The 12,267-nt window shown below is 35.3% G+C and overlaps 2 protein-coding genes across 4 annotated transcripts in view; both read left to right on the top strand.

Annotated features, from left to right (window-relative positions):
• Positions 1-4,852: 4,852 nt before the first annotated feature.
• LOC306873756 (uncharacterized protein) lies at positions 4,853-7,917 on the top strand (the record flags this gene model as incomplete). The annotated part of the gene is made up of 8 exons (XM_079423240.1): positions 4,853-4,910; positions 5,020-5,024; positions 5,092-5,175; positions 5,871-6,207; positions 6,293-6,706; positions 6,977-7,046; positions 7,336-7,371; positions 7,637-7,917. 8 exons carry the CDS (start codon positions 4,853-4,855, stop codon positions 7,707-7,709), a joined length of 1,077 nt encoding a protein of 358 aa, XP_079279366.1. The 3' UTR covers positions 7,710-7,917.
• A 3,818-nt stretch (positions 7,918-11,735) lies between these two features.
• The window catches only part of LOC306873480 (uncharacterized protein), a 3,586-nt gene continuing 3,054 nt past the window's right edge, over positions 11,736-12,267 (top strand). Inside the window, exons 1-2 of one of the 3 annotated variants that reach the window (XM_079422804.1) lie at positions 11,741-11,791; positions 12,256-12,267. The exon at positions 12,256-12,267 is cut by the window's right edge and continues 230 nt beyond it. The gene's annotated coding sequence lies outside the window, so the exon portion shown is untranslated. Of the gene's footprint in view, positions 11,792-12,255 lie in introns of all 3 variants that reach the window. The other 2 variants (XM_079422803.1, XM_079422805.1) reach the window with 2 other exon arrangements.

The following is a 12,267-nucleotide window of genomic DNA, read 5'->3' as shown; positions in this document are numbered from 1 at the left end:
TTCTGCTTGTTAACATCAGGTGTGTTCAATAATGGTCAATCATTACTCAATTAATCTCTTAATTACCTCATTAAGTTTAACACTGCTTCAGTGTTACTTTTAACACTCTGCAGTGTGGACACATATAGACACTTGTTAATTTGACACCGGGGATTTTGTTGTGTAGGCTAACCTATATGAAGGAAGAATTTTGAAGAATGCCAATTTGACAGGGTTACTTGACTTAAGGCTATATATATATATATATAGTTAGCTGAAAAGTTAGCTGAAATAATAAGATTTTATATTAGGCTATATTGCAGTTAGTTGCTGAAATTGTAAGTTAGTTTGACTTCACTAAAATAACTCAAACTAAAATAAAAATGAATACAAACTACAGCCATTTAGAAAACTGAAAATAGCCTATACAAACAAACTAATAGTATATCAAAAATAACACTGATTTGAAAGCCATGTAATTGCTTGAATTACTTGATTTGAAAATGAGTAATGTGTTGTTGTTTTCTTTGGCCTGTCATGTCTTCTGGAAACATAAGAAATTGTTTTTTTTTTTCAGAAATTGACAATCTGTAGACAGTATTATTGGAAACTTGATGATAAAACATGATGATGGTGATATTTTTTATTTTAGGGTAAAATACTTATACAAATGTTGTTTTTAGTTTAGTTAACTTGAAATTTTAAGTTACTTAATGTTAATTTAAAGGACAACTGGAATATTTTAGTTGACTAAACTACAAATTTTAAGTCAGTGGGGTAACAAATTATTTTAAGTTGAAACAATATTTCTTTTACAGTGTGTGGTATTGGTTTTGTGCTTGAATGCAGCAGATCATGAAATGCACATGCCACAAAATCACTGTACCTTGAAGAGATTCTCTGTCAACATGACAACATGGCATCACACATGTTGCATGAAACACTCTGAAACATGAGGATTTTAGCAGCTCAGAGGGGACGAAATGACAAAAACGGACCATCTGTTGCAGCATGTGACTTTATGGTAATATTCTCTGCTGTTTTTACACAGGAGCTGATTTCCAGAAGTTCACACTGAGTTCACATCCAAAACCGCTGGAGCAGCAGCAGAGATGAGATGAGATGAAGCTCCTATCAAAAAAATTGCAATCAAAACCTTTCGATTGAGGAAAAAAACATTATTTTGGTGAAATGCCATCACATAATGGCACGGATCTGTCAAAGTAGTCATGTAAAACATGCATTTGAAAGTATTTTCCACTAGCACACAACCAAGAACTGAAAGACACACATATTTCATGCACTTCTGTAATGATTAGCTTTAAAAGCAGTACTCCGTGTGAAACCTCAAGTACAAATGTCAGTGAGTTTCACTAAACTGATGTAATGATTACATTAAGCTGACTGATCTGTGCAGTTGTGTTGGTTTAGATTTACCTCAAAGTACAACAATAGAATAGCATCATACATCGGTTAAATGCAGTCGCTATGTAAATATTGAAATATCCCAATGCAATTCATTAGATGATCAAACAAATGAGTAACTAACAAGTGAGCAGTGATCTCCACCTGCCTTTCAAACTTTATTTGAAAAGGACCATATTTAACTATTATAAATAGTTAATCTCAGCCGTGAGAGGCTGACATTTATGCTGTCATGCTGAGTCATGCTGACATTCATCTTGTGTTCACTTCAAAAATAGCTCAAACTCTTCAGACCCATTTTCACTTCCTGCAAACTGATACCTCGCTTTAGAGACGCAGAACAATTTAAGTTTTCATTGTCAGACAATTGTCAAATGGATCGTCTCTGATATTCAATACTTGTGTCATAACACATGATCATGTTTCTCGACTGCACGGTTCATTGTTTGTTGTGTCCTCTCACCAGATATTTCATGGTGCAATAAGGGTGTGAAAATGGACCTGAATAAGTAGAAGTGTATTTAATAATCCAGCAATAACATTTATATTTAGCAGATGCTTTTATCCAAAGCGACTTACATATGAACACAATGGAAGCAATCAAAATCAACAAAAGAGCAAAAAACGTAAAAGTAAAACAAATAAATAATTAAAAATTCTAAAATAAGTTGAATTTTTTAACATTTATTTTAGTCAAGGAATTTTTTAAACTAATAACCCATAACTAAAAATTACAACATGAAAAAATACTGAAATATTAAAAAACTTTTTTACTTCAGCTGCAAAAGCAACATTTCTCATATTTTTAGATTAACTTCATGCAATAAAAGACTAAAAGTAAAAAAGATTAATAAAAACTATAGACATATTTTCAAATAAAAATACTAAAAATGACAAAAACACAACAAAATTAATAAAACTTTACCTTAAATTAAAATGAAACGTGTTCATATGTTAACATGGTGAACTTTTGCATTCGCAAACAATGAGCTCAAGCTGGTTAAAAATAACAGAACATTGGAAAGTGACTTAGTTTGATATTTTGCATCTAATGTGATAAAGTGAAGTGTCTAATTACCATTTTGAACAGAGTTTCAATTCATTAATAATTTTGTGGGTATCTGTGTATTTGAAAGAATATGCATTTTGCAGAACTAAACAAAAACTTGAAAGCCTTATTATAGAAATGCATCATAGTATCGTTTAGTTGAATAGTGTCACTCTGTCAAATACTCCAGATAAAACAGCACTGTAACAACACAACATACGTCTGTTTGGTTATTAATTACTGTCGAAACTGTTTGGCCGTCCGGCTAAAATTACATAACAGGAATCCAACCACAGGTGTGCAACACCAGTCCACCGTCTATACATGCAACACACAGTCTGGACTTTCCCTATTCATCACCAGTACAACACATTTGAATGAATATACATATATATATTTTTTAAATGAATGTATAATCATAAAAGTCTTTTTTTTATCACACTTACAGTCTTTTACAGTTCATATGTATCAGTATTTTCACTACCAGTCAGAAGTTTGGAATATTTAAGATTTTTATAAGTAGCTGAAAGACATCTATTTTGCTCACTAAAGCTACATTTATTTTACTGTTAAAAAAAATAATAATAATTGGTAACATAAATGTCTTTACTCTCAATTCTTGCTGAATAAAAGTGTTAATTTGTTGTTGTTTTTTTATCTGAATTATATTTTTCTAAATATAATGTTTTAAACTATATTTGATATCTGAAAATGTGTATTTTTTCCATATGGGTTCTAATATAATATTAAAGTAGCTCATTAAGCAACATGCTAACTTCAAAATGAACTGGAGTCAATTGTGAGTTAATTCCATTCCATTCAGAAGGCAATTGCTTATGTAAAATTAAATAAACTGTGTGCTCCTGTGTTTACAGTAGCATCAACATTTAAAACAACATGTTAAAATAATAATAAACTACAGCAATAAGCTTTACAAGATGTAAAACTTGCTTCACAAGATCGTGTTTATTGTCTTTTAGGCTGCACATGATTTATGTGGACAAGTGCTGCCAGTTTCATCCTAATGCATTGCTGTAATACACTTGATGGTTAATTTGCTGGTAAAAGGGTGGTGATGGCGCAGTGGATAAGACACATGCCGTTGGTGTGAGAGACCCGGGTTCGAATCCACTGTGAGACACCAATGTGTCCCTGAGCAAGACACTTAACCCCTAGTTGCTCCAGAGGTGTGCGACCTCTGACATATATAGCAATTGTAAGTCGCTTTGGATAAAAGCGTCAGCTAAATGAATAAATTAATAAATCAGTTTTTGCGTGAGTGAATGGTAGAAAATCTTTCTGGAAATCTTTTCTTTCCAGTGAACACCACAGCCAAATCTGGTCAGTAATGTCACACAGTTACAGATTTCTCTACTTATTTATATATTTTTAAATAAAACAATCAAAAGTTTGATTTGAAATTTGCTAGTTAAAGCCAATATTCTTCATTTTTTGTATTGATATTCAACCCATAACATTTTATCCTGAAACATTTTGAATATCATTGCACAAAACATGTTAAACTTGACAAACCTGACTTTTTTTTGTGTGTGAAACTTGATTGAAAATAATAATAATAATACACTGATATTACACTGAGAGCTCTACTTTTGACATCAGTAAAAAATACATAAATGAATAAAAAATCTTTGAGTTCTTAAAAGGATAGTTCACCCAAAAAATTAAATACTGGCATTATTCTGTCACCCTAATGTTGTTCCAAACGCGCAAAGACCTTCGTTCATCTTCAGAACACAAATTAAGATATTTTTGATGAAATCCGAGAGCTCTCTGACCCTCCATAGACAGCAAGGATATTACCAAGATCAAGGTCCAGAAATGTAGCAAGGACAAAATAGTCCAATAGGTTCAACTGTAATTTTATGAAGCTGCGAGAATACTTTTTGTTTGCAAAGAAAAACGCCGTAAACGTCGTTTACGTTGTTTACATCTTAACGAAAACAAAGTAACAAAGTATTTGCGTTCAGTGGATACTTTCCAAAATGACATTATAGGGTGATGCGGAGGAGACGAACTGTTGAATAAAGTCATTATTTTAGTTTTCTTTGCACACAAAAAGTATTCTTGTTGCTTCAAATAATTACAGTTGAACCACTGCTACGTGGTCTTTGCTACGTTTCTGGACCTCGATTGGGGTAATTACATTGCTGTCTATGGGAGGGTCAGAGAGCTCTCAGAATGCATGAAAAATATCTTCATTTGTGTTCTCTTTAAGTTCAACCTTTTGAAATTAAAATGTAAAACAAGATACTAATAAATCATAATCATGAGCAAATGTTTAATTTATTTGCAGAGCCACTGAGTCTGGGTCATCCACCAGGAAACTGGCACACAACAAAGATCTCATAATTACATGGTCACGGTTTAAAAATAGTTGAAATGGCGAAAGGAAAAAGTGACGAAGCAAAACCTGACTCACCTCCACCTGAGCATCTCTGTAATGTTACATCACATCAGACACACCGGATAAGGAGCTGTTTCAAAAGTATGATGCAATACATACAATTTGTCTTTGGAATTTGAGTCATGTGGTGGTTCTTCAACAGGTTTAGTGAGTTTGATGCAGTGACGTCATCACATCAAATTCAGTATAAAAATCCCCATGCTCCTCCGTTCAGCACACAGCGCATGGTGGAAACAAACACCAGCCCAAAGCAAGACTGAAGACTATACCTACATCTGCGACAGTCGAAGCGTCTCTGGTAAAATCACTTTTGAACTCTTTTTATACCAATATTGCTCATTTATCTGCTAGACTAAAATGCTACTGCATCATTTTATAACTGTATCAAAATATGCAAGAATAATGAGCCATTTGGTTGCAGAAGACCTAATGTAAAGTTTTTACCAACTGTCATTTTAATAATCTACTTGGTCTTGACCACCCAAACTTTAAAGTGAAGTGACATACGGCCAAGTATGGTGACCCATACTCTGAATTCGTGCTCTGCATTTAGCCTTGGAAGACTGTCAGAAAAATTGCTCACTAGGCTAATACCCTTAAAAAGGCATCTTTGTCTATTATCTGCCCATTAAATGTTCATATTAGTACCTTAAAATAGTAATATGTATCCTTAAGGTACCACTATGAACCTTTTTGGGGGAATAATGTGCAAAGATGTCCCTACTAGCCCAGTGACAAGCACTTTTTCTGACCATTTTCCAAGGCTAAAGTTTGGGTGGTCAAGACCAAATTTTAACCCAATGACAAGCTAAAGGTACAATTCTTTGCACATTTTTTTTCCTGAGAACAAATCCAGAAGATTGCTGGATGCATTAGTGATTATGTTCTTTCATTGCATGTACTGTATGAGGAGAATAGACTGTTTACCGAGATAAACTGCAGATTAGGATTGTTTAATTTGGATTTTTCCATTGCTCTGTGTTTAATCTCCAGAGAGAGATGAAGGTGAAGATGTTGGCCGTGTTGGCTCTGGTTCTTCTGGTCTCCAGTGCGAGTGAGGGACGGATTCTCAGTAAATGTGAGCTGAAGTCCCAACTCGAGGCGGCACTGGGAGGAAATGGGCCTGCAACTGTCACTAATAGGCCTGGAAGTGTGACTGAGCCTGGAAACGTGACTGTGCCTGGAAACGTGACTGTGCCTGGAAACGTGACTGTGCCTGGAAACGTGACTGTGCCTGGAAACGTGACTGTGCCTGGAAATGTGACTGTGCCTGGAAATATGCCTACAACTGTGCCTGGAAATACACCTGCAAATTCACTCATCGCCCAAAGTAAGTGTTGCAAGGGCAAATGCTGTCAGTTGACAACTAGTAATGATACAAATGTAAGCCAAGAGTGTTTATGTCTTTCTTTCAGTCGTGTGTTCTGTGGAGCGTCTGTCAAGGTTTGATACCAGACTGGTCACCACCATCCAAGAAGACCCCAGACCTCCAGTGAGACCCCCAGTGATACTCCCTTTAAGACCACAACAAAGACCCAATGAAAGACCAGGGGGAAGACCTGGTCGTCCCGGAGGAAGACCTGGTCGTCCCGGCGGAAGACCTGGTCGTCCCGGCGGAAGGGGAAAGAGATCCCATGTAGCGGCACTCAAACGGAAATCTGACAGTTCCAGTTCCGAGAGTTCCGAGAGTTCTGAGAGTTCCGAGGAGAATATCACTGTAAGGCCTGCCCTCACCACAAGACTGCTTGGAATCTTCCAGCTGAGCGACCGCGTGGCCTGCGATTCCGGATCTGGCCAGAGTCTGAACATCTGCCGCATGAACTGCAGAGGTAAGTCACGTGACTGGTTACAAAAGTGATTATAAACAGAATAGACTGAGCCCGATCTCATGAGAAAACGTAACTAATTTATAAGGTGGTGATTTCATATAAATTCATACAATGCGATTTGTTTGAAATGTTTGTTTAAAAAAAAGTATAAGCACAAAGCTTCACCCCTAAACCTAACTGTAAGCAGATTGTATGAAGACATACGAATGGGATTGTGCGAATTCATACAAATTAGTTACATACAAATAATTACATATAATTCTTCTAAAGCTCTGACTGATGATGACATCAGGGATGACATCGCATGCCTGAAGACCCTGCTGGACACCACACGCAATGGGTAAGTTGTCATCTTTAGTCCCGCTAATCACATGATCACCATCTACGCTCCCAATTCTGTCGCTGCTCATTTGCATTTCTCTTTTGAGGTCAGATCACTTTTGTAGCACTGCTGTCATTTAGAATCTACAAAATGAATACATTGTAATTGTAAATGCCCAAAAGTCTCCATTATAAATCGTTCAAAATATTACTACAAGCAACTAAACAAGTGTATTTTTCTCATAATAAACCAATATCGGTAAAACACATTCATAAATAGTAATATTCCTGTTCCTGTTTTCTTACAGCATGGTTTCAGGCTTCGCTTCTCCACCCAATAATAAGTAAGTCAAACAATTAAAAGTTGGCATGAGTCAAGAGAAATACTGTCTAGAAATATATTTATATTTTATTCAATACTTGAAAGGAAATACATTTTTCAAAATGTACAAAATATATTTTGGACAATATAAATAAAAAATGGCCAAAAATATATATGATGAAATAGAAGTAACTAATATATTTCTGTACATATATTTACATCAATGTTAGCAATATATTTTTAATGTAACCCTTTTTTCTTACAAGATTGTGTTTATTGTCTTTTAGGCAACTTGCAATTCTCTCTGTGAACGAGTGCCGCAATGTCAATCCGGCGCAGTACTTTGCTGAGTGTCGCTGAAACATACAACGTTTCTTCAGACATGAATATTCTGTCAAATTTGATCCCAATGCATTATTATAATAGACCCAACACGAACTGCTGATCACATGAATTAGTTCTCAGACCCTTGTATTTCACTCTTCAGTTTTGTGTTGTAACGAACCTGGAAAATGTTCTCAAAATAGCCCTAATTATGCTGCATGTACTATTGCAAACCTCAGAATGCAAATAAAAAAAACATATGAAAAAAATACACCTGTCTAAGTCTGTCTTCACAATAAAAACATCAACAAATTGGTGTTTGCATGAGTGAAAGGTAAAGCGTGTTCATATACAGTGCCCTCTATAAGTATTGGAACAGTAAAGACAAAATTGCTCTGTTGGCTGTGGAGTCAAGACATTTACAAATATGATTAAAAGATGAATATGAGACAAAACTACAGAATGTCACATTTTATTATTAGCCGTTTCAAATTTTCTCAAAAGAAGAAAGCTTACCTTTTAACATATAAGTTATCTTTTCCATTGCTAAACAGAAGGACATGTTATTGATCCACTGTACAATAGATGGCCTTTCCACTTTCTTCCAGTACAGAGCTATCAGACGCTTTGCTTGAAGTATACTAGTATCAACAAGTTTATGAGTACTGCCATGCTGAACTATATTTTCAGGAATAATTCCCAAAATAAAAATGTCAGGTTTCATGGGTAGATTTATAGATGTCATCTGGAAAATAAATATAGCCACCTCTTTCCGAAACTCCTGCACCTTCGGGCAGTTCCACATGCATTGACACACTCTCTCTGTTTAAATCTAGATTAAAGACACATCTCTTTAGCCAAGCATTCACATAATGCATCTTATAATCTTGTACTGCAGTTATATCTGATCAAATGTGCATTATTATTATTCTTTAGCTTGAGTTGAACAAATCATTTTTGCTTAGATGGAACAGCAGCTACGCTAATTATGTCTCTATTTGTTCCTCTGTTGATTAACATCCCGTGGTAACTAGGAATTACAGAAGCTTCAGGCTGGATCCAACCCTTAAATGATCTGAGATGACCAAACACCTGAGAAGAGATGATACCAACCCCTCAGAGGACCTCAGAGGATGCCAGCGCTCAGACAACATACAGAATTACCACATTTTGCCATAAGTTAAATATATTACAGTTTTTCTTGATTGCTAAAACACTATAACCAGGCTTTTGAACTAAAATTTCAAAACCATAATGCTGTTTTTCAAAAAGCACACCCATTTTGCTGAACTATAAACGCTATTCCCCTGCTTTGACACATGAGTCAGATTTGGTGAACTGTTACCGCAAAACTCTAAACACAAATCCCTACATTTCTCAGTGCTTACACCATGTGGTCATTTAGAAAGCACTAGCATTCAATATTGTTCACTCAAGTCTGCACAGTTTGAGCTCAATTAGCACACAATTACCCAAGTGGAAACACTAGGAGTCTAAATCTATCACACACCAATCAGAACCTTCGATGGTTATGATTAATATATATGAAATAAAATATACATTAAATAAACTGTGAGTATATATAATAAAATAACATTTTAAAAAGGAAAATGATTGCATATTCACAAGAATATGATGAATAATACATGAAATTTTGCTTAAAACCATTGTTCTTTTATCAAATTTATTATTTGTCCTGTGCCATGGGAAGTTCACATTTACATGTTGAAACAACAACACACAAAGGTCAAAGCAAGCATTTTCGACCAAACCAAGTATTTGTGTGCTATTTGAATACACTCAAATGAGCCCTTGCAGTGAAGCTCAGAGCTTTGGACCGAGATATTGACCGAAACAGAGAAAATGTCCAGTGAAAATTTGTCAGATTAACCCTGTAATGCTTCTAAAGTGTAACCCGAATTCTGGAAATGTTGGGACGTTTTTTTTAAATTTGAATAAAATGAAAACTAAAAGACTTTCAAATCACATGAGACAATATTTTCTTCACAATAGAACATAGAGAACATAACAAATGTTTAAACTGAGAAATTTTATACTTTTAATCCACTAAATGAGCTCGTTTCAAATTTGATGCCTGCTACAGGTCTCAAAAAAATTGGCACGGGGTCAATGAAGGGCTGAAAAAGCAAGAAATTTTGAAAAGATTCAGCTGGGAGAACATCTAGCAACTAATTAAGTTAATTGACATCAGGTCTGTAACATGATTAGCTATAAAAGGGATGTCTTAGAGAGGCAGACTCTCTCAAAAGTAAAGATGGGCAGAGGGAAGAGTCTGTGAAAGAGTGCGTAAAAAGACTTTAAAAACAATGTTCCTCAATATCAAATTGCAAAGGCTTTGCAAATCTCATCATATACATTGCATAACATCATCAAAAGTTTCAGAGAAACTGGACAAATCTCTGTGCTTAAGGGACGACACTCAGACGACACTACATCACTCATTGACATGATTCTGTCATTGACTTCACTAAATGGGCCCAGGAATACTTCCAGAAACCACTGTCAGTAAACACAATCTGCCGTGCCATCTGCAGATGCCAACTAAAGCTCTATCATGCAAAAAGGAAGCCATATGTGAAAATGGTCCAGAAGCGCCATCATGTCCTGTGGGCAAAGGCTCATTTAAAATGGTCTGTTTCAAAGTGGAAAAGTGTTCTATGGTCAGACGAGTCCAAATTTGACATTCTGGTTGGAAATCACGGACGCCGTGTCCTCTGGGCTAAAGAGGAGGGAGACCTTCCAGTATGTTATCAGCATTCAGTTCAAAAGCCAGCATCTCTGATGGTATGTGGGTGCATAAGTGCATACGGTATGTGCAGCTTGCATGTTTTGGAAGGCACTATGAATACTGAAAATTATATAAAGGGTTTAGAGGAACATATGCTCCCCTCCAGATGAAGTCTATCTCAGCAGGACAATACAAAACCACATACTGCAGCTATTACAACAGCATGGCTTCATAGTAGAAGAGTCCGGGTGCAGAATTGGCCTGCCCACAGTCCAAATCTTTCACCTATAGAGAACATTTGGTGCATCATTAAATGAAAAATACATCAAAGATGATCATATCAGGCACGAATGGGACCAAATTCCAACACCAAAACTCCAGAAACTCATAACCTCGATGCCCAGACATCTTCAAACTGTCTTGAAAAGGAGAGTAGATGCTACACCATGGTAAACATGCCCCCGTCCCAACTATTTTGAAACCTGCAGCAGGCATCAAATTTGAAATGAGTTCATTTTGTGCATAAAATTGTAAAATTTCTCAGTTTAAATATTTGTTATGTTATCTATGTTCTATCGTGAATAAAATATTGGCTCATGTGATTTGAAATTCTTTTAGTTTTCATTTTATTCAAATTTTAAAAAACGCCCCACCATTTCTGGAATTTGGGTTGTAAAAATTAAAGCTCAATCATATATGACAATAAGCTTATCTGTCTTAAACAGAAAATCTGCATAAAAAAGAAGTTTCCTGAGAAGAAACTCTGGATCACAAAACTCATCTGGTGTGACAATGCAGAAGACCATATTTGACTTGAATAGTTTTCATTGCATAATTCACAATTGCTAAATAATCCTTTAATTAAACCAAAAGCATTGTCATCACTTCAGAGCTGCCCAAACAAAACAGAGTAAAGACTTGAGGCTTTAGAGAGTCACAGCAGTATACAAGCAGTGGGCTCTAGGTGAAGATGAGTGTGGCATTCAGCTATTTGAATAGGAAATGCTGCTGTTTGTGGGTGTGTGAGAGTGTGTTGCAGATCATCATAATCTAAAGACAAACAGAGCGCAAAGACCCAAGCATCAAAATATGAGCTTCACATCACTCCACTCACAGAACTGGAGAAAAAGAGAACAAATAAATAAACAAATACATAATAACAAGGGTGACAACCTGAGCTTCCAGGCCAGTATTTGTGATGTTTTCAAAGCAATGACATCATAGGAATATGATCTCCTCGTGATGATGGGATGGACCAACAGCGCAGGTGGAGGTCAGTCGGACATATATAAGATGCACCACAGCACAGAAAAAAACCACTGAAGCTGGAGAAGATTCTCCAACAAGCAGCCTCTCAACAGAACCTCTGGTAAGATGCATTGCAATTCGGTTCTTCATGATATTTCATGCTTTTTTGCCCAAACTAATCATTAGCAGTTCCCTGTTGGTCACTGTAAAAAATAAAGCAGTTTGTCTGACTGGAACTGACTTTGGTGTTCATTTAAAATTATGGGCTTATTTAATTAAATTTTATATATATTATTTACTTATTTTAAAATATATTATGATATTTATTATATATTATATTTATTATTTATTATTTGTTTTGTGTAATATAATATATTATTAATATATATATATATATATATATATATATATATATATATATATATATATATATAAATATATATATATGTGCATGTATAAAGATGTTTTTTGTGCATGATCAAAAATACTACAGATATTTTTTTATCTCCCCTAATCTATTAATTCACGAATATACAATCACTGAATACTTGTAATCTGTTATTCTGTTATTGGCTCTACTTCAAGATGCAAACAGAG

The sequence above is a fragment of the Barbus barbus genome (assembly GCF_936440315.1).
Source record: "Barbus barbus genome assembly, chromosome: 8".
Lineage (NCBI taxonomy): Eukaryota > Metazoa > Chordata > Actinopteri > Cypriniformes > Cyprinidae > Barbus > Barbus barbus.
Note: the sequence above shows the minus strand (reverse complement) of the source record. Positions and strands in the feature narration are given on the sequence as shown.